This window comes from Bos taurus, chromosome 17 (assembly GCF_002263795.3).
Source record: "Bos taurus isolate L1 Dominette 01449 registration number 42190680 breed Hereford chromosome 17, ARS-UCD2.0, whole genome shotgun sequence".
Taxonomy (NCBI): Eukaryota; Metazoa; Chordata; class Mammalia; order Artiodactyla; family Bovidae; genus Bos; species Bos taurus.
In genome coordinates this window covers 51,301,060-51,323,992 of record NC_037344.1, presented here as the reverse complement: position 1 = coordinate 51,323,992, position 22,933 = coordinate 51,301,060, and the positions used below count along the sequence as shown (strand labels likewise).

Here is a 22,933-nt window from a genome sequence, read left to right as displayed (position 1 = left end):
TAGGATATCTGGCTAAAGTACACACAGCTGCTTTAGTTCTCCTATCATTGTGATGGTTATTGGTTAATTGGATGGGAAGCCAGGGTGTGAGAGGTGACCAGCCCTGACAGGCCTGGCACACAGTTCCCAGGCTCCCAGCAAGTTCAGTATCATCCTGCATCTATTGCAGTTTCAAGAGGTGATGGCGTAGCCAAACCAGTTGATCCAATAGTTTCCTGCCTGGAGCTACAGCCACAGGCACCAACCACATGTTTCCAGGCTCTAGAGTTAGCCATCCAAGCCATGGGACACCATGGACTCTCCAGCGCCTGCCTGGACCCTAAGCATTGATCCAGCAGCCAGGGGCAAATCGCATAGCACAGACAGCTGGGAAGCACGGCCAGGAGCCAAGGACAGGAGCCGGGGGGAATCAAAGGAGTCCATCTGTCACACTTCACTGTATGACCACAGACAAGAAACAATCCCTCTCTGGGCCTCAGTTTCCTCTCCTGTAAAATCCAGGAGGGGACTCAACATCCACAGGCCCTGAGCACATTTGAAAAGAGTCAACTGCAAATCACTGAAGCTGAGCTCTTAGTGGTTTGACTGGAGAAAATGGGGAGCTCACCACCTCACCAGATAACAGATCCCACTTCAGTGCAGCTTCAGCCTGGGGGTTCAGCCCCCTGTGAAACACTCTACTTTGGGTACCCTGAGCCCCTTCCCCTTCAGACACCCAACAGCTGCCCTCCAAAGATCCCTAGGAGGCTCCACAGTCTGCTACAGACTCTATGTTCAACCATCCCAACAGCCCTTTCCAGGGCTCAGTGTAAACAGAGGCCAGTGTCGACAAATAATGCCCTGGGATCTGACAGCTCACGGGTTCAAATCTCAAGCCCACCACTTCCCAGCTGTGTGACTTTAGACAAGTCACTTAATGTCTCTGGGCTTCAGTTTCTCCCTGTGTTAATTGGAAACAATCACCATACCTACTCTCTGACGGCTGCTATGTAAAAATACTTTGCACATCACCTGAAAAGAAGGAGCTGTTCAACTAATGTTACTGTTATGACAAATAATATTACTACTGTCTTTGCATTACAGGAATTTCTTCTGAGTACCTAAGTGATTACCCATCCCCCCCACTGATCAATTGACCCCTGAAGCTCTCCCATGACCTAACGCCTGCATTTTCATCTGCATCCCACAGGCCAGCCACGGTCCAAACCACAGCCACACCAAGATGGGTCTCCAGTGACCACCCCTTCCCCCTCCTACTCACAAATCCAGATCTGTGGGAAGGTGGTCACAGGGATGCCCATTTCACAGATGGGAATACTGAGGCCCCAGGAGACAGTCAGATCCTTCACAGTGACACCTGCCTCCCACCTGGTGGCCAGCACAGGGCAAGCAAGAAAAGGTGGGGCAGGGGCTATGAAGGATAGGATGGGGCATACCCGGTTCTCGTCGTAGATGATCTGTACCAGGCTGCGATGCTTAGACTCGATGGGCGGTGGTGACACGGGCTTCTCGGGCTCTGGCGGCTTGGCGGCCTCCTCTTCCAGCTGTTGCTGTGGGGAGCAGGGAGAGTGTAGCGGTGAGCACACCGGCAGGCGGAAGGAGAGGCAGCTCCCCCAACAGCGGGGGCGGCTCCTCGTTCAGCCAGGCTGGTGGCCCCACACAGGAAGTCAGGCTGCTAACCATTTCCTCTGAGTCACCCGCAGGGACTCCAAGCCTTGGAGAGGCCCCAGCTCCCACAGGAAAGGGCCCGACCAGGGCTGGCTCCAGACTCTGCTGCCAGCCTACCTGGGTGTAAGTTCAGCCTTGGTGATTTACCAGCTAGGTGAGTATTAGCAAGCAGTTTAACCGCGCTGTGCCTCCGTTTTCTCATCTGTAAAGCGGGACTCATGGCCGTGCCTCCTGGATGAGTTAATTTATGTACAGTCAGACTGGGGGCTCACTGAAGGTGCCCCATTATCCATCATTACCAACACAGGCACCGTCATCCTCAGGAGAGGCTATGGAGACTCTGGAGCCAAACTGTCCATACTGGAACCCTATTTCTACAACAGTAAGTCTCCTACATATGAACCTTTGAGTTGCAAACTTTCAAAGATGCAAGCATGCCCCTGTATGCCAGCTGTTGTAATGTAATTACTGTAATTTTCAAGGTCCTGTAAGATTACAGATGGTTATTTTCTGTGTTTGTTTTTCATGTATTATTTGTGTGAAAAGTATTATGAACCTATTACAGTACAGTGCTATATACCCGATTGTGTTAGTTGGGTACCCAGGCTAACTGTTGGTTGAGAGTTAGTTGCTCATAGTCACTCAGTCATGTCCAACTCTCTGAGACCCCGTCGACTGTAGCCTGCCAGGCTCCTCTGTCCATGAAATTCTCCAGGCCAGAACACTGGAGTGGGTAGCCATTCCCTTCTCCAGGGGACCAAATCCAGGTCTCCCACGTTGCAGGCAGATTCTTTACTGTCTGAGCCACTAGGGAAGCCCAAGAAAACTGGAATAGGTAGCCTATCCCTACTCCAGAGGATCTTCCCAACCCAGGGATTGATCCAGGATCTCTTGCATTGCAGGCAGATTCTTTACCAGCTGAGCTACCAGGGAAGCCTGTGTAACTTTGTTGGATTAAGGTACAAATTGGACTTAGGAATATGCTTTTGGAATGGAACTCATTCATATGCAGCAGGCTTAACTGTATTTACTTGCTGTGTAACCTTGAGAAGTTGCTGAACTCCCCCAAGTGAACTCCCCCAAGCCTCACTTTTCTCATCTGGAAAATGGGGATAATAAAAGGTTTTATCCTAGAGAGTTGATGTGAGGATTAAATGAGCTGGTGCACACCAAGCACTCAGCACCTAATGAGCAGCTTCTCATCATCACTATTATCATTGTCATCTGCCCTGTGGTCTTCATACTGGACCGTCCTCCTCCAAACACCATAAAAGACATCCCTGCATGCTGTTATCTGCTTTATACCAAAAGGGCAAAGCAAAAACCAGAGAGTTTAAGACACTGGCCCAAGGTCACACAGGAGGCCAATGCCCAGGGAATACAATCTGACAGGGCATCTTTGAGGGAGATGAGAACACTGTTCTTTGCTCATAAGGCTCACACACCCTGCCCATGACCATGAAGCAAACCATTATGAACTCAAAAATACAGCCAAGAGGGGGGCCATGCAGAAAGTCTGAAGCCAGGCTGGTTGAGCCAAGCTGCCTCAGTCCCACAGTGACCCCTAGTGGTGGCTTTCAGAAGGACAACCAGCCCTCAGAAAAACATTGAAATCCCTCCAAAAAATGTGAAAGAAACCACGCCAAGAAATGGAAGGCATGCATAGCCGGGAAGAAGATTCTCACCAATCAGTGAAGGGGACCCTCCCCGAGACACTAAAAATTAAACACAGAGTTACTGTAGGACCTAGAAATTTCATCCCTAGATACAGACCCAAAGAACTGAAAACAGGTGCTCAAACAGAAACATGAACACAAAAGCTCACAGCAGCACTCCTCATGATAGTCAAAAGGTGGAGGCAACCTAAATGTCCGCCAACTGATGAACGGATAAACGACTGTGGACCATGGATCCATACAGCGGCATACTGGCCACACAGGGAATGAGGCCGGCAGAGGCTGCAACAGGGATGAATCTTGAAGACATGACACCGAGTGAAGGATGCCAGACAAGAGGCCACATGGTATTTGGTTCATTTACAGGAAATGTCCAGACAAATCCGCAGAGACAGAAAGCAGGTTAATAGCTGGTGGGGCAGGGAGAGGGGAGTGGCTGCTAGTGTGCACAGGGGTCTTCTTTGGGGATCATGAAAATGTCTTGGAACTAGATAGAATGGTCCTCGTACAACGCTGTGAACGGACTAAATGCCGCTGAATTGTTCACGTTACAAAGAGTCATTTTATGTTTTGTGAATTTTATTTAAAAAAGAAAAATGCCAAAATGGAATTTTTTTTTTTTAATCTGACTATCGAGGGCTGCCCTGGGCCACCTGGCTTGCAGCCTTAGTCACAAATGTGTGCACATGGCCTGTAGCTTCAGCCTCACCCCAAAGCCAGGCCTGGGGGACCTAAGGCCCAGCACTCCGCTGGCCTTGGCATAACTGCTGACTCCAACCAGGGCCCGGCCTCCCCACATGGCGTGTTGCCGTCCTGGAAACCCACCCACTTCCCTCAGTAGGCCAAGCCTCACTGACTGGCCAGGCTGCCGGACCATCCTCAGGTGCCCCCAGGCGAGCGACAGTCCCGAGGTCTCTTGGAATCAATGCTCCCCTCCCCCTGTATAACTTTCAAAGCCTGTCACACTGCCCTAAACTGGCCTCCAGGAAGCGTCTCTCACCAGCCTTCCTTCCACTGCCTATGGTGGCCAGAATGAGTCCTTGGATCCATCATGGAGCTCGTGCATCCTTACCTGGAGGGAATCAGGTGTGACCCTGCTTCCCCCAGGGTCAAGACAGGTGTTACACTGATTCAATCCACAGTTTTCAAGGAGCACCTACTCTGTGCCAGTGTTGCTAGGAGCACAGCAGGGAACAGGAGATAAGAACCCTGCTTTTGGACTTCCCTGGTGGTCCAGTGGTTGAGAATCTGCCTGCTAACGCAGGAGACATGGGTTCAATCCCTGCTCCAGGAAGATTTCCCATGCCGTGGAGCAACTAAGCATCAGGCACCACAACTACTGAAGCCCGCGCACCCAAAGCCTGCGCTCTGCAGCGAGAGAAGCCAGTGCACTGAGAAACGTGCACACAACTAGAGTGGCCTCCCGTTCACTGCAGCTAGACAGAGCCTGAGCACAGCAGCAAAGACCCAGCACAATCGAACACTGAATTAAATAAATAAATACAAGTTTAAAAAAAAAGAACCCGGCTTTTACACTGTAGTCGTGAGAAGACCACAATGTCACAAAACAAACTACACGTCTGTAATGGTGACACCATTCAGCAGGGTGACAAGATTGGCAAACTCCCTATAAAGGCCCAGAAAGTAAATATCTTGGGCTTTGCTGGCCACACAGTCTCTTTTGTGACCACCCAGCTCTGCGGTTGAATCATAGAAGCAGCCACAGACGATGTGTAAACAATTGGATGTGGCTGTGTGCCAATAAGGCTTTATTTACAAAAATAAGCATTGAGCCACATCTGGCTGGATTTGCTGACCCCCAGGAGAAAGAATGGGTGGTGATGAGAACTCCTATAAAGGTCGGGGGGGGTCTCCTCTGTGGAGGGAACATCTGAGCAGACACCTGAAGATGCCAGAGAGAGAAGCAGAAGAGCCAAGAAAAAGTAAAAATAAAATTATAAAATTAATCTTATTATTCTTTATGTCAACTTTTCCTTGATTTCAATGACAATGATGACTTCTTTTCATCACGTGACTCTGTCCCTTCCTCACAACCCTAAGAGGTAGTGTCATGTCTGTGCCCATTTTACAGACAAGCAAACTGAGGCTCAGAGAGGTGAACGCTCTGAGGCAGAGGTAGGAGGTCCAGCTCATCCCGATTCCAGAGCCAGGGCCAGAATCATGTGAAATTTTCCTTTACATTATAGATGAGGAAAGGGAGGCACAGAGAATCAACTGTCCACCCCACAGCTGTTCATTCCTGTGCCACCCAGGACAGTAGCCACATTTGGTTATCCAAGTGTACAGCTCATTTAATTCAAATTAAACTAAATTAAATATTCAGTTCCTCACCTGCACTAGGCCCATTTCGAAGGCTCAACAGTCACATGTGGGTAGTGGCTACCATTTTGGACAAGGCAGATTCAGAACATTTCCATTAGCAAGTTCCAATAGGCAGCACCGCACAAAACAGCTCTGCTGTCCAATAAACATAAAGGGCGTAAAAATGAGTCGGCACACAGGCCGTGCTCACCATACACTAACAACTGCAACTCCTACTATGTTATCTGCTCAGCTGCAGCTGCTGCTGGATCGGAAACTGAGACCCACCATTCCCCCACCCACCCACACCTGCTTCTTCTTCAGTTTGGAGATCTGCTGCTCCACCATGGTGATCTCCCGGTCCACCCGGTCCATGTTCTGGATCAGCTCCTCCTTGGAGAGCCGTGGAGGTACCAGCTCCAGCTCAGGGTCAGCATGCGGAGGGCTGGGAGGAGACACCGGCTCCAGCTTGCCTGTCAGGCTGCGGTCCTGCAGAGGAGGAAAAAAATAGGCATGGGCTCAGGACAGGAGGCACCCACCCCCCAAATACACTGAACGTTTCCAGCCATGACTTCAGGTACCAACACACCTGGCATCTGTTGTGCCGGCCCCCACGTCCCAGACACAAGGTTGCTCACTGATCCCACCTCCATGCCTCTCCCTCACTGGTCCCCTGCCAGATGCTCCCTCCCTGGCCTTCTCCAGAGTTCAGATCCTTTCTTCTATCTTCCTACAGGCAAGTTTTCCAAGCCTCCCTGCAAGGCCTCCCTCTTCCCTTTCCCCATCACACACCTCTCTCCTACCCTGTTACCCTGCCTGTGTCCTCCCTCCAGATCAAACTCCTCGAGAACTGGCCTCAAAACCCACAACCTCCAAACACCCAGGGCCTGGCCTCAGTTGACCCTCCAGGAACACTTATTCACGATTCTCAGTCCAAATGAGCAAGTTACAGAATATCATACACACTACAAATCTGGTTTTGTAGAAGATATACACAAACACAAGAAAACTATAAGAATGGGAAACAGAGATGTCAAAAGTATTTACTGGGGAAGTGGGAGAAAAAGGGGATATTTTCACTTTCCTTTTTGTAAGCTGAGGTATTACTTGCCTTTACAGTGTTACATTAGTTTCTGTGGCACAATGAAGTGAATCAGCTATATCTATCTATCTATCTATCTATCTATCCCCTCCTTCTTGGACCTCCCTCTCACCTCCACCCCACATCCCACCCCTCTAGGTCACCAAAAAGCACAGAGTTGAGCTCCCTGTACTGCACAATAGGTTGCCACTAGTTATCTCTTTCACACATGCTAGTATACATATGTCAATTCTAATCTCCCAATTCATCCCACCCTCCTTCCTACCTCTTCTTTTTATTTACCAGTGTTTTTCTGCTTTTCCTTCACTGAGTGTTACTCTGTGTAATGAAGTCATTTTCCAAAATGTGCTAAAAAAAAAAGAAACAAAACAAAACAAAAAATACACCTTGGGAATTCCCTGGTGGCCCAGTGGTTAGGACTTCACTTTCACTGCCGAGGGCCTGGGTTCAATCCCTGGTCAGGGAAATAAAATCCCACAAGCCACACGGTGTGGCCAAAAATAAAAACAAAACAAAAATGTGTTAAGCAAACAAGGGAGTCAGTGGCTCCATTCCACCAGTCAAAGTTTGTTGAGCATCCAAGGTTGCTGGGAGCACAGTGAGGAGGAAGTAAAATAAAACCCAGTCCTTGACCCCAGAGCACTCACCTATGTGGCCCTGGGTTCAAATCCCCACCCAGGATCTTCGTGACCACAAGCATATCACCTGCCTCCATTTCCTCATCTGTACAATGGGACCATTCTCACTTTCTGGCTGCTGTGAGGCTTGAATGAGTACCTATGTGCAGAGGGCTCAGCTCAGAGCCTGGCACACTCTCAGGGCTCCACAGGCACTGGCTGGAGCCGTCCTCCCCAAAACCTGGCCCCCGCTCTGTACCATCCTCAAGGCCAAGCCAGCAGCTGTGACAGAGGAAGCCCCAGGAGTAGCTCCGGGAGGCTGCCTCCCCACCCCCACAGCAGCTGCAGCCGGAGGACAGAGGACACATTATTCGGAGGGACAACTGCAGCCCCAGGGCTGCCAAGCGCCACCCTCCCCCCACCCCCTCAGCTCGAGTTGAGCAGAGGCTGTGCCATCTTATGTGTGAGTCAGTTGCTCACTCGTGTTTGACTCGTTGCTACGCTATGGACTGTAGCCCGCTAGGCTCCTCTGTCCATGGGATTCTCCAGGTAAGAATACTGAAGGGGTTGCCATTCTCTTCTCCAGGGGATCTTCCCGACCCAGGAATTGAACCCAGGTCTCCTGCATTGCAGGCGGATTCTTTACCATCTGAGCCACCAGGGAAGCCCTCTGGTGCCATCTTAAGTCCACCCTTTCTGTCCTTGGAGTCTCGGTCCTACACACACAGACTCCACTGAAGCCCACAGAGCCCAAGGGTCTGGGGATCACTCTGGCCTTATCATTTCCATCTGAGATGTGGGGGAGAGCAGGTGTGGAGACTCTCAGATCCTCCACACATCCAGAACCCTTGGGGAAAAGGCAGAAGAGGCCCCAAGTCCTTCAACAGGGCCAAATGTGGCCCTGACATGGCTCTGATGTGGCCCTCCATGCTCCTCAGGGACACCCAGGAAACCGAACCAGGCATTCCACTCAGCACACCCTACCCCTCAACTCTGACTGTGGTTCTCCTGGGGGCTGCCACTGCATCCCCATAGCACAGATGAGGGGGCAAGGAACTAGCAGGCACAGATCTGGCATGGCTCTAAGCCAGCAGTCAGCACACTTTCTGTACACAGCCAGGTGTAAAACTACTTCAGTCTTTGCAGAGCAGACAGTCTGTGCTCCAACCACTCACTCATCATTGCAGTGGGAAAGCAGCCAAAGACAAGACACTCAGGAATGGGCATGGCTGGGTGTCAATAAAACTTTATTTACAAACCCAAGCTGAGGGCCAGGATTGGAGCTTACTATGCTCTTAACTCACATAGTTGTCACAGCCCACACGGGAAGTGGAAGTACAGGTTTCCCCATTTTCCAGATGAAACTAAAGATCCAGTGAGGTTCAATGACATGCCTGAGGTCACCAGTCACAAAGTGATAGAGCTTTGGCTTGGAGGGCTCAGGATAGGAGAGACAAGGCCTCAATCAGAACTCTCCAGAAGCAGGCAGAGCACGCAACCAGGTGGCAGGGGCTCCTACAGCAGAAACAAGGTCCCCACCACACATTCATTCATCTCTCAGAACCATGTGGCTGGGCAGGAAAGCCAGAGCGAGTCCCTTCCAAGGTCCACGACTCCCTGATATTAGAAGCAAAGCTGTGCACGGAATTACACAACCTCTAGAGAAATACTCAGAAAGGGTGTGTGTGTGTGTGTGTGTGTGTGTGTGTGTGTGTGTAACTGCTCCCCAGTAGGAGGGATGAGCTGGGGGACACAAGGACTGCAGGCATCTGACCCCACAGATGCCAAACCAGAAGCCGCTCACGTACCCTGGCAACTCCAGGCCTTTGTGCCAGCTGTGCCCTCTCAGGACTCTACCTGTGTGCCACCTCATATCAGACTCACCATCCATGCCCCCATGCCCAACCCTTATCTGAGCTTCGCCCCTTCCCTCTGTGCGCCACAGCACTTGGCTGGTCTCCCCCAATAGCCTCAATCATTTCTCAGCATTCTTGAGATGAAAGGTTTTGGTGACATGGTTCCCAGAGCCCAGTCCTATTACCTGCTGTAGGAAACATCTCTCCTGCCTTGCTCTGATCTTCCACCAGGACCAAGAAGGAAGGGAGAGGAGCAGGGTGAGAACAAGAACTGTGGACAGGAGGCTTTCGGTGCCAGGACCCCCCGCAACAGTTCATCTAATTCAGGGATAATTCTCAAAATGACATGAGCAAGACTGGTGGTCCAGTGGTAAAGAATCTGCCTTCCAACACAGGGGACTTGGATTCCATCCCTGGTCGGGGAAGTAAAAGCCCACGTGCCTCAGGGCAACTAAGCCTGCACACCGCAACTACAGAAGCCTACACGCTGCAATAAAGAGCACACGCTGCAACACAGAGCCCAGGCAGCCAGATAAAGAAATAAAAAATTGTAAATAAAATGTCATGAGGGAAAAGATTTCCGTCCCCAAAGCTGACAAGGGCGGCAGAGGGGTCGGATGAAGCAGTTGGCAATGACCAGGAACTACTGGAAAAGTTGTTGGAAACTTTTTCTTAAAGTCTTGATGGGGAAAAGCTGTCTTCTTCAATGGTTTCTTCCTCAAGGTGCGGGCTTGGCTTTTATTCTCAGCAAAACTGCACAGACGGGCCCATCAACTGACAAAGTGTGGTCTCTCCATATAATAGAATATGATTCAGCCATAAAAACGAGTGCCGTACAGACCCATGGTACAACACAGATGAACCTTAAGAACATGATGCTGAATGAGAGAAGCCAGACATAAAACACGTATCGGATGATCCCATTGATATGAAGTATCCAAAACTCGTACATCCATAGAGACAGAAAGCCGACGGGTGGTTGCCAGGGCCTGGGGAGGAGGAAGTGGCTGTTGATGGGTCACGGTTTCTTTCTGGGATGATGAAAAATTCTCTGGAACTAGGCAGAGATGGTGCACAACTCCGTGAATGTACTAAATGCCACTGATTTGCTCACTTCAACCTGCTTAATTTCATATTATATGAATTTCACCTCCATCTGACTAGAAGATGCACACCAGAGGGCAAAGAGTGCTTTCTGTGGTGCTGAGTTTTCCAGGAATGGGACTGGGGGAGCCCGGCTACTGGGCCTCCAGATGGTTCTCCCGGTGGCGGCTAGCCTTCATTTCAGTCCAAACCCGCAGGAGGAAAATAACAATCCAATACCTTTACCAGTCGCTAGGTAGCAGTTGGCACCATTTTCCCCGTCAGATGCCCTTGGCGTAAAAATTCAGGCCAACGTGGAACAGAAAAGCTCATTATGTAAAATTACAGACACAGAGGTAAGCAAAAGCCTTGAGGGCTGGAGAGGACCCCGTGGGGCTCCCCCTTCCTCCGTCTCAGACCCAGGAAAGGGCAGGGCCAGGCTTGGGCACCCACAGTCCACTCCTCCAGTCACCACGATGGATTCCAGGACAGGCAGGGGCTTACTCAAAGGCAGAGAGATAAATAGTTCTTGTCTGGAAATGTGGAAACACAGGGAAAGCTCTTGTTGTTGACCTTGAATGTGGGAAGAGGAAGGCCTGGAATCTCAAATTGCCTTCTTGTTAACAAGACCACATGCAAGATGGCAGAGCCAAGAAACGGACAGAGACAGGAACCCAGGGACATGTCACCTCGATCAAGCTGTGCCTGAAGCCAGCAATGCTGGGATTTCAGTTATATGAGCCAGGACTCCTGCTTAAGCCAGGTTTGTGTGGGTTTTCTGTCCCTTTCAGCCAACGGGGCCCCAACAGACAAAGAGACTTTCAGAAATGGTGCTGTTTGTGATGATTCTAATGTCCCCAGAACCAAGCCTGGTGAAGTTCAAAGGAAGCCTCTGATGCCACAGGACTCCAGAGGCTTGAGGGCAGGGAAGCATTATAAAACAGAACATTTTTATATGAAAAAGGAACACAGCCGGAGGGGAAGGGAGCAGTGCTGTTTAAAAAAAACAAAAAACCCATCAAATTCCTATCTCACGCATCCAGCTAAATTCCACACAACAGACGCAAAAAACATCTGAACTCCTTCAGAGTTGTGTTTCTCCCCTGGCTTCTTCCCTTGCCCAAAATGCGCTCATACTTTCCAAATGCTCTTAACAGCCCGGAGCAATTACAGGAGTTGGTCCAGCCAGGCCCCAACACTGGGCCCATCACTCCCCCACACCCATGAGGTCCAGGAAGGGAAGAAACAGACAGAGACAGAGAGAGGAGCAGAGACACACAGATACACACACACATCCAGGCAGAGAGAGACAGAGAGACAGAGACAGAAGCAGAGACTGAGAAAGACTCACAGAAGGAGAGGAAGCACCCTGGGGCACTCTAAGAAGCAGAGGGATAAGCAGAAGGACTCACAGAGCCCCTGTCAGGCCCAGAGACCCTCAGAAGGACCCGCAGGCCTGAGGGCTTGGAGCCCAGTTCTGCAGAGCCATAAGGCAGGCAGCAGAGGCCTGATAGGGGCTGACCAGAGACCCGCACCAGCCAATTCTCCAGGCAGAGACAGATGTGAGCACAGGGGCATGGCCCACTCAGGGCTCTGGTCCCTCTGGGAGGACATCAAGCCTCCCTGGTTATGGCGCTGTGTCCCCCGCCACATGCACCCCGCTCCCCTACTACCCAAGACCCTCTTCAGGGAATAGCTTTTCCAACAGCAACATCCCTCCCAGGAGGCTGAGGGGTCTCGGAATCTAAGAGGAGGATGCCAGCAAGGGGATGGCAGGATGGCAGGCTCGAAGGGCCAGAGGGACAGCCCAAGGCGGGGATAGCATCCTGGGCAGACCTGGGCCACGTGGGCTTCAGGGCCCACTTCCCACATTCCAGTGACTGCTGGCGAGTGGCTCTCTCAGCCTGGGGTCCCCTATATAAAAGGTGATTATAGGAACTTCCCAAGTGGTCCAGCAGCTAAGACTCTGTGCTCCCAGTGCAGGGGGCGTGAGTCCAATCCCTAGTCAGGGAATTAGACCCCACATACTGAAACTAACGATCCCACATGCCACAACCAAGACCCAGCGCAGCCCAGTAAAAATATATACATTTTAAAAAGATGATCGCAGATCAGTCTTCATCCAACTGCGATGGCACAATGGAATTGACAGTCAGATGTACCCGGCCCACAGGCAGAGACTCCATCCGTGTTAGTTTATCATCATCATCATGACCAACCCAGGAACCCCGTTTCCTGCCAGTCCCCCTACTAAAGAACCTGCGTCAGCCTGAAATCTCACTATTCAATCCCATCCAGTGTCAGGCAGAGAAGAAGATCCAGCAGGTCCGAGTGGACCACCTCCCTCCCCTGGACTGGCTCCCAGTCCCCACCCACCCCACTGAGGCTGCAGTAAGAAGAGCACTGACCTCACTCAGCAGCTGGGCAGCCGTTAATGAGCTAACGTGTGTCCCCGCGGTCCTGAAAGACCATGACGACACCACTCAGCACGTGCAGAAAGGACATCCATCGTGCAGCCGGCCAAGGACAAGCGTGTCACCTGGCCACGGTCCCTGCTGCACCCTAGGCAGTGGCAGGGAAATGACAGCCTCTGAGGCAGCTGGCTGACCCTGGGAGCCAGAAGCGTCTGAACCACTGGCTGCGATTCCTCCATTTAGATGGAGACCAGAAGAGCTTCTAGGGGTCGGTCCTGAGGTTCACTGGAATGGCAGAAAACCTCTCCCAGCAGCAAACTATGGGCACTTTACCTATGCACATTCTCCTCCTCCATCTCAGCTGACTCTCTGATTAAAGAAGAGTGAAATGCAAGAGCCCTCCAGGGCCCTATGGTCCCCAAGGGCGGGAAACACTTGGGGGCGGAAAATGGGGGTAGGGGAGATGTTCCTCTCCAGCCAAGAAACAGCCCACGGAGCCAAGCTCATCCCTAGACCCTCCTCTCGCTGCCCAGCCTCTGCACACCTTGTGCTCAGTCCCTCCTCCCAGCCTGACACACCCACCCAATTCCTTGCACCCCGCCCAATCGTAGCACCACCCAAATCCTTGGAGCCGCTCCCAGCTGGGAGCCAAGCCTTACCTTGGACAGGTCCTCAGAGCCCCCAGGCTGGCCAGCGGCCAGCAGGGGCGAGGGCCGTAGCATAGGGTCGGGCAGGAGCTCCAGGCGAGGGCGCTTGCTCTCCAGGAACTCCATCTCTGACTTGCCCAGCTCAGGCAGGTACGAGTGGGACTCAGGTCGCAGGTGAAGCTCCTGGGACCTGTTGGGGGGGGGGGGGGGGGGAGGCGCACATGACATCACATCTGCTGCCCTCCTTGCTGAGAACGGCCATGAGCCACGCCCTCTTCCACCCTGCAAGGAGTGTCCATCTGCTCAAGGGCACACAGCGAGGCAGGACTCAAACACAGATTTGTCTTCCTCTGAGTCAGCATTAACTGACAATCTTTATAGCAAGAGAAGGTCCTGGTGACTGCCCGCTCCTTGAGTGTGGTCCCCAGAGCAGTAGCATCAGCCCCTCTTGAGGCTGATTACAAATACACAATCTTTTGAGTCCTATCCCAACCTGCTGAATCTGACTCTGCATTGAAACAAGATCCTGGGTGATTCATAGGGAAAGTCTGAAAAACACTGTGGGTCTAACACAGATGTTAACACACGTGATGCTATTTGCACATCACTCACCCAGAGCAGATTATCACTAGTCTATCCCAGCACTCTGGCTGTTCAACCTGGCCTTGCCCTCTTCTCAACTCAGCCTAGCAGTCTTACACAGAGATAGGAGCTGTCCAGCTTAATCACTTGTGACTAATTCTCCTTAACCCTCCTCCCTAGTGGACCGAGAAGGAAACTGGCTCAGAGAGGTCATGGCCTTGCCTGAGCACACACAGCAGACCCAGGACTCCTAGCGTCCACCTCCAGCCACTGCTGCTGACCAGAGAGTCCAAATGCTGCCCCTGCTGAAATGCTTTTCAGGTTCATATTTTTTTCCCCCAATAAACTCAGAATAAGAATCCAGATGCATTTCCCCATCCTCAGGCCCTGCCTGATCTGGCCCCTGTTCACCTTGCCTGCTGCATTCCTGGCCCAGGGCCTTTGCACTGGCTAAGCTGGACCACAAACACACACCAGCTCTTTCCATGTTAGTTCTTCTCCTTCCTGTCTTAGTGCCCGGGGCATCTCCTCCTAACAGCCATCTCCCTGCCCAGCAAAGCTCGAAACCCTCCCATTGGTTTCTGTGAAGTTTACCCTCTAGATCCCTAATCACCTGTTAACCCCAGCCACCCAACCTCCTTGCCTCTCTGGAACAGTCCAAGGACATTCCCCTCTCCAGGCTTTTGCACATGCTGTTCCCTTCACCTGAAATGCCTTCACCCTGCTCTCCGAATGGCTGGTCACCCCACTCTCCAAATGGCTCTCTGAATGACTGGCTACTTAGTGCCAAGTGTCTCTCCCCTGAGAGGCCTTTGCCAGCCACTCCAGCCAAATAGCAGCCCTTCCCCGCCCAGTAGGAAATAAGTCGCCTGCCCCATTTTAAAGTCATCCTGGGTGTTTGCTGTATGTCCCCTGCTAAGACCATGGGCTCCCTGCAGGCAAGGCTGTCTGTCTAGGTGCCTGTGGGCAGCCACAGCCTATAATAGTTCATCACGTGTTAGAAGCTCAAGACTCTCAAGAGTTCCCTGGTGGCCTAGTGGTTAAGGTGAACCTGCGTGGCCCAGGTTCAGTCCCTGGTTGGGAACTGAGATCTCATAAGCCACAAGGCACAGCAAAAAATAAAAAGGCTTAGGACTCTTAGCAATGAGTGCTATTACTGTCTCAGGCATCTTCAGGCTCTCTCAGGGCTCTGGCCTGTCCTGACAGCCTCAGCCCTGGCCCTGCTGGGTCCCCACCTGCCACGTGGCCTGCTCCCGCCCACCTGGATTTCACAAAGGCAAGGCAGGCCCAGAGGACCTCGTCTGCCAGCTGAAGGATGGAAGAAGACTCAGAGAAAAAGGGATGATGACAAAGATGGGAGGGAGGGGGAAGGGAGCTCCCTGTGTGAAGCCAGCTGCACGCACATGCCTCCAAATCAGCAACCCAGCCCCGCTCCCCCACTTGTAGGTGGTCATCCCCTTCTGCCTGGGCCACACTCCCAGGGACCCCTGCGGGCCCACAGTGGGAAGTCCGAGGGGCCACGTGGCTCTTCCCTGCCCATCTCCAGCCCTGCCCCAGTCACAGGCTGACACACCTCCAAGAGCTCCCCACCAGCACAGGCCTCCACTTCCCCATCTGAGCAATGGATGCGCAAGCCCCTACTCACCTTTCATTCCCGGGCTGAAATTCAGACAGCAGGGAGGGCCTCCTTCGCTGGGGCTGGATGATGGAGCCAGGCGACAGGTGAGAGGTGTAGTCACGGGGGTGGTGCGGATATTCGAGCAGCCCAACATCCTGCAGCAGAAGACAGGCCAATGAGCGCCCACCCCACTGCGGTGCGACCCACACAGCGACCCAGGCCCAGAGCCCCCTGCCCGGTGCTGCTCCTCCACCCGGGGAGCCTCCCACGTCCTCTCCCAGCCCTCAGTCCCTGTCCTGCCAGAAGGCGTTCCTGGGGCCAGTGGCCACCAAGAAGTGACCCGTTCAGCTAACGGGCGCCCCACCCTGTCCCAATCTCCCAGTCCTGCCGTCTTTCCCTATGAGACGACCAAGCCCATGTGTTAGCAGAGAAAACCGGAGAAAGGCACAACCTGCGTGTCTGTCTCCAGTGCAGGAGACACAGCAAGACATGGGTCAGGGGAAGCGGGTGACGCAGCAAACACTGACAGTCTGCAAGGCTCAAATACCAGGTTCCAAAACAAAGCACCAACGTGGGAGTGCCCCGTTTGCAGAGAGAAAACCCACACACGTGTGTCGCATACACAGGCACAGTTCAAAGTCAAAAGGATAAACTCCAGGCAAAACCCTCCTTCTTCAGTAATGTGCCATCATCACCCATTATCATCTGGGGGAAAACAAAACACTAACGAATTAGATGTGCTCCGATTAGCAACTACACCTGACTGGAGACACATTAAAATGTTAAAAAAAAAGACAGATTGAAACAAGAAGTCTTTCAAAGGAGAAAACAGGACAGGCTTCCTACTCGTACCAGTCCAAATCGATTACTTCTGTCTGCCGAGAACATTCACGCTGTGGGTGGCAATCAGCTAGTGATGTCTGGCAAGAGTAAGGCTTGGGAAAGCGTGGGATGGTAGGTGATTTATTTTCTTCTTGGCGCCTTTCTGAATTCTCCCAATCTTCCATAAAAATCTAGTCATTCTTTTGCTGTCTGGCTTATTTTTTAAAAGCTGTTATTTCTGCAAAGAGAATTAGATGATACCACGTAGGTGTGTTGGGAATGGATGTGTTTCAGACCCTCCAAAACAACAGCATGTAAGAGGCTGGGAGGCTGGGAAGCTGGAGGGGATGAGTAACTAGAATCAAGAGGGATCCTGTCAACTTCAGAGGCTGGAAATGTTGAGGGAAGGGCCTTCCTGGGCAGCCCAACGTGGAAGCAAGAAGCTACAAGGCCTCAGGCTAGAGGTAAGTGTCCATCACTCAAACCCTCTGAGCCTCAGTGTCTTCACCATTAAAATGGATGCCTGAATTCCCTGGTGGTCCAGTGGTTAGGACTCCACTCTTCCACTGCAGGAGCAAGGGCTCTCTAGTCCCTGGCCAGGGAACTGAGATTCCCACGTGCCACATGGCGTGCAAATAAAAGAAAAGAAAACTGAAATGGATGCTTGACCTGGACTGAAGGAGGCCTCTGTGCCTCCAACCACAAATCCCCCTTAGCTCTCCAAGGATTTCCCTCAAGGCTGACGGCAGCTTCCAGGAGGCAGAGGAGGGCTCGGCCTCCCCCGAGCTCCCCACACTCCAGGATGTCCACCAGGTGCTCTCAAAGGGGGAAGTAGAAAGGGCTGGGGGGAGTGGGTGGCAGCCTCTGGGATCCCACTGGCGAGGCTGCCAGGCACGGATCTGGTGTGCACACGCGCGCCGAGGTGTGAGAAGAAATCAGCAAGCGCTGCAGTCTGCCAGGAGGAAAATTCCCTCTCACACAAAAGCAAAATGAACAAAGCCACAGAAAGGCAGACAGTCCAATCCCTCGGGAGAGGGCCCGGGCAGGATGGCGTGCCTACCGCCGCCAACTGAGGCGGAGAAAGGCACGTGGCGCCTGGGGCCCCTGAGGCAGGGGCATGGGGCGACCACTGCATGAACCCTTCTGGCCTCAGTTTCCCAGTTTAAGAGTCAAGCAGGATGAGCTTAGAGCACAGTCCCTCCAAAGACCATCTTGGGGGCCACCCACATTGATCTCTACCCTAGGGCTCTGAGTCCAGGGACCCCAGAGGGTGCCTCGATCTTTATGGAAAGGAAAGAACTGGGGAGACCCCAAGAGAGGCTGAAGGTGAGACTCATTGTGATCCTAGGAGCCTGAAGACACCAGGCACGCTGGCTGGAACCCTCCAGACACGTCTCGCAACATGAGAACCCTCCACGTGTTTCAAACCATTCCAGGCCCGCCCGCTGCCCCCATACATGTATGTGGCCCAAGCAGGCTCCTGAGTCCGTGACCCTTGGTCTGGAAGGAAGCGCTGAAGATGAGCAGATTCAGATCCTTCTTGAGAGCCTGTTGACAGCACCGCAGCATCTGAGCGCATGGCCGGCACAGTCCTGCCGGCCTCGGCCTAAACCCGTCCTCACGCCCGCAAACTGGGTCACGTGCAGAAGGCCCATGTATCCGTTTGTGACAAACTGGAAATGAAACAGACCGATCCTTCCCACAGAGAGCCTGATAAGCACTGATCTGGGGCCAACGAGGCCCAAGGCCAAAGCCAGGCTCGGCCTGTCTCATCAAGTGTCACTGGCACACGGCCACAGCCACTCCAGTACGTGTTGGCTGAGCTACTTTTCGCGCTGGGACAGCAGCAGCCACGAGTCATTGTGACAGAGACCGCATGGCCCGAGAAGTCTGAAATATTTACAGAGAAGGTTTGCCAACCCCTCCTCTGGAGGAAAAGCCTGCCGTGTACCCTGGGGGCCACTCGGAAAAGGATGCTAACGGGCACGTTGTTGTCATGACAGCAGCAGCATCAGTCATCAACACAGCACTGTATCAGTCACGCTAACCTTCCCAGGCGTTGTGCGCAGGCCTCAGCACGTGTCAACTAACTTCATCCTCAGAGGCTTAAAGAAGCTACCTGCGATGCAGGAGACCCAGGTTCGATCCCTGTGTCAGGAAGATCCCCTGGAGAAGGGAATGGCTACCCACTCTAGCGTTCTTGCCTGGAGAATTCCATGGACAGAGGAACCTGGAGGGTTACACTCCATAAGATTGCAAAGAGTCGGACATGACTGAGTAACACTTTCAGAGGCTTATGACTACCCTCACCCAACAGACAGAGAAACTGAGGCAAGGGGTGGTCAGGCCACTAAACTAGAGTTTCACAGCTAGGACATCACTGAGGCAGGACATGAATGCAAGGGGTTTAGCTTGAGACCCTGTGCACTTAAACACCCTTCTAACACTAAGGCACAGAGAGATTAAGTAACTTGTCCAAGGCCACACAGCAGGAAGGAGTGGCACTGGGATTCAGACCCTGTGTCTTTGGGCTTTAATGCATTCATTCAGCTCAAGGCTTGAAGGAACTTAAGAGAGCTCAAGAGGTCCCAGGGGACCTGAGGGAGACAGCAGAATCGAGGTGGCTTGTAGAAAGCAGGAAGAGACAAGAAGGGGAGAATGTGTTGGGACCCTCAATCCTGGGAGACCGTCAGACTCCAAGACCCTCGGGGGAAAATGTGGGGTCCTGATACTGTGGGGGAGGAAAGCCAAGACCACAGAGATGGTGAGAATAGGACACAGAGAGGTTGTGTGGGAGGAGCAGCTGGGACTGAGCAGGCCACGTGCACAGCACTATGGAGAGAGGCTCTGAGCGTGCCTGACGCCAGACCGGAGAAGTACACTTGAATTAAGCCCTCCACCTGAGCCAGGCATAACACAGCAGGCGGCCTGGAGATGACGTAGGTCGAAGCACAGGCCAGCAGAGGAGGCTGCTCCCAGCCCCCTCTCAGAATCCAGGCCCTCTTCAGTCTCCCGCCAGCCTCCCAGGAGGAAAGAGAGAACCGCCATGTGCAGACACGGCCCTGGGCACCTTGCAGACATCTGCCGGTGATGCTCAGACCCACAACAGCCATATCACAGATGGGAAAACTGAGCCTGCCCCACGCAGCCCAATGTCACTCAGCAAGTTGGGAGGGACAGGAATTCAAAGGCACATCTGGGCATTCTTGCCCTGCCCCTCATCCCAGCATCCCTGCCTCAACTATTGTACAAGGCGCTGGGACCCTGGGTCCCCATCTGGCCCTTGAACCGGGCATTTGTCTCTCTGTGCCTTTATTCCCCTTATCCTTCACCATTTGTCTTTCAAAGACTCGGGGTGGAGGAGGGAATTCTCAGAAACTCTGTACAATGGCCTGACAGTAAGGGGTTAGGGGCTCAGGGCTGCAGGGGGACCCCCAGATTACAGTCCCAATGCTCACCTCCCACCTGCCAAAGAAAAGCCCTGGACATATGCCTGGGAGAGCAAGACCCCACCACCTGCCCTGGACACCCAGAAATCTTGCTTTTAAAGCCTTCCCAGTAACAAGCAGGGGCCCGCAGCTGGGCCACCCCAGCGCCAGGCAGGGTGGTCAGGAAGCGGGGCCCCACTGCGGTCACCACACAGGATAAGGATGCCCCACCTCGTAGCTGTCCAGGGCCCCACCCACGCACGGCCTCAGCCTCCTGCCCGGAGGAAGTGACCACTTGGTTCTGCCCAGCCACACCCTGCATCACTGGCAGTCCAGCAGGAAAAACAGAAAGTGTCTGAGATCAGGTGGTGACTCCAAAGGACTGCAAGAGGGCCGAGCTGGGGCAAAGGAAGGGTGGGATGGCAGGATGGCAGGGCCATGCGGACTCAAGGACTCACCCAGGGGGTGGTGTGGGGGGGGAACCTCCCTGAGGGGGAAGGGGAAGGGGGAGGGGAGGGCCCCCGCCCCCCGCCAGGCAGCTCTAATGACGATGACAATTTTGCAATTGGACACATGTGCCATAATGCTGTTCCACAGATCATCACGTTTCATCCCCAGGAGAAACCAGGCAACAGATGCTCTCATTACCCCATTTTATGGATGAAAAACCAAGACTCAGAAGCGTTACATAACCCATCCTATTTGCTCACCTGCAAAATGTTCACCCTGGAGCAAGGGCAACTGTATACACAAAGAGCATAAACAAAACCCTCGCCCTAGGGACTTCCTTGGTGGTCCAGTGGCTACGACTTCACACTCCCAGTGCAGCGAGCCTGAGTTCGATCCCCAGTCAAGGAACTGGATCCCACATGCTGCAACTAAGACCCGACATAGCCAAATAAATAAATACTTAAAAAAACAAAATAAAGCTTGTCCTGCAAGCACTCAGTGGATGAGAACACTTATTTTTGCTGTTGTGATCATGACAAAGCTGATGATGATACATAATAATAAATGATCCCCAGGAGCATAGTCCTGGGCCCTGGGCACACAGTAGGTGACCAATAAACAGAAGCATCTTTTTCACAGGGGCTCAGAGTCCTTCCCTGGTGGCTCAGTGGTAAAGAATCTATCTGCCAATGTGAAAGATGCAGGTTCAATCCCTGGTCCAGGAAGACCCCCTGAAGGAGGACACGGCAACCCACTCCAGTATTCATGCCTGGAAAATCCCACGGACAGAGGAGCCTGGCGGGCTACAGTCCATGGGGTCACAGTCAGACACCATTTAGCGACTAAGCATGCATACACACAGAGTCCTGAAGCTGAAGCCGACTCTGCCTCCTCACAGTGATTGAACCTGAGGCCTATTATTTAACCTCCCAGCCTCAATCTCCTCGTCTGCACAATGGGAGGATAACGTGAGGTGCTCTTTCATTAGGTTGTTTGTGAGAATTCGACCACTCCATCCAGAATGTGCCTGTTGACCACAGCCAGCTCTCAAAAGCATCTTGGGGCCCAAATTCTCAAGAGGCCCTCAGGCTGGGTCAGTGGGCTCATATGCAAAAACATCTCGATCACGGAGGATGGAAAAGCCCTCCCATGCCATTTCCTTTCAGCGTCTCAGGAGGAGGGACCACGCCACCCGAGAAGAACACACACAGCATGTACAAGCCGGGGCCAGCACAGCCAGCTTCAACCCCGGCTGTGACTGCAGATCCTCACAGTCCCTCGCTGAGTAGCTAGGAGGTCCAGCAGGCGACGCCCAGGACTCTGAGGGCCCTCTGGCAAGCCCCTGAAGATGCGGTATATAGTAAGTGCCCAATAAGTGCCAACAGAGCAGAACCAAAGCTCATCCTCGGCGCCACAGGCAGCTACAGGTGAAGTCAGGAAAGGGGGCCCCCACTAGGAGCTGGACAGAGTCGGGTGCCACTCAGCAAAGCTGATCAAGGAGACTTCTCTGGTGGTCTAGTGGTCAGGATTCTAGGCTTCCAGTGCAGGGGGCTTAGGTTTGATCCCTGATTGGGGAACTAAGATCTCACATGCCACATGATATGGCCAAAAATTTTTTTAAAAACCTGACCAAGGTCATATCTGCTCCCTCCCCAGCAGGCTACCACCCCCAACATTGGGGCAGCTCTCCCATGAGCAGAACCAACCCCCTGGACCTCCCCCATCGCTGCCCCGCTCATATCAGAGATTCAGAGAATGACACGTGCTGGCCTTGTCATCTGGAAGCTCTGAGCATCACTCAGTGAATAGGTTCCAGGCCCTGAGGATTGAGGAGGGGAGGGTCTGCGACCCACAGCCCCCAGGAAGTCACTTCAATCCTAAAGCAGGGTAGCCTGGTTGAGGCTGGGCCGACAGTGTATACAGCAGGAGCTCCACATCAACAAGCAAACCCCACAGCAGACCCAGAGGCAGGGATCGCAGCTCAGCCTGGCCCTGGGCTCCACCTTCCCAGCTTTAAAGTGGGAGCTAAGAGATTTTCCCAGATGTCCCGAGGCCTGGCAAGGCCACAGATGTCAGTGGTATCTGCCCTGTCACCCCACTTCCCCACGGGGACAGTGAGCCCTGGCTGGACACCATCGGAGCCACACAAGCACCAACTCCAGGGAGAAACAGAAACCCAGTGACAAAAGAAAACTCCAAAGGTGACCCCAGGCGAACATCCGTGCCCCTTACCGTGTGCGGCCGGGCGATCTGAACAGGGTAGGAGATGCCGTGGGGCGGGTAGCGGGGCTCGGCGGCTCGCCACGTCTGTGCCACAGGCTGCGTAGATCCCGACATGGTGGTGGGCGTCCAGAGAGGCTCTTGGGCCCCTGTAATCTCCCTCTCAATGGTCAACAACGATTACAAGCCAGTCTTCGTCATCTGCTTGCAGACCACCCTGTCCCAGGCACCTGTGAGAACAGAAAAGAAAGCAAGATCAGCCATGGGGCAGCTGCTCCTGGCAGACCTTGGAGGGGCCCCAAGTCCTTCCTGTGGCCCCTGTGAGGGAGCGAGGGCAGACAGGGGTCTTCCAGGACCCTCCTCCATGCCACTGACACGCTCCCTGCCCACTGACAGCAGAGGGAGACACCAAGTGGTGTTTGAGGCCC

At 53.0% G+C, this 22,933-nt stretch overlaps 1 protein-coding gene across 19 annotated transcripts in view; it reads right to left on the bottom strand.

The window, feature by feature from the left end:
• NCOR2 (nuclear receptor corepressor 2) overlaps positions 1-22,933 on the bottom strand; it is a 237,351-nt gene that overhangs the window by 136,892 nt on the left and 77,526 nt on the right. For 18 of the 19 annotated variants that reach the window (XM_059876314.1, XM_059876327.1, XM_059876329.1 and 15 more), the window contains 5 exons: positions 22,518-22,735; positions 15,613-15,740; positions 13,398-13,575; positions 5,976-6,155; positions 1,437-1,550 (listed from right to left, as the gene is read on the bottom strand). In XM_059876314.1, the coding sequence (XP_059732297.1) occupies positions 1,437-1,550; positions 5,976-6,155; positions 13,398-13,575; positions 15,613-15,740; positions 22,518-22,622 (705 nt within the window). In that variant the 5' untranslated portion in view covers positions 22,623-22,735. Of the gene's footprint in view, positions 1-1,436; positions 1,551-5,975; positions 6,156-13,397; positions 13,576-15,612; positions 15,741-16,437; positions 16,895-22,517; positions 22,736-22,933 lie in introns of those variants that run through there. The other variant, XM_059876324.1, reaches the window with a different exon arrangement.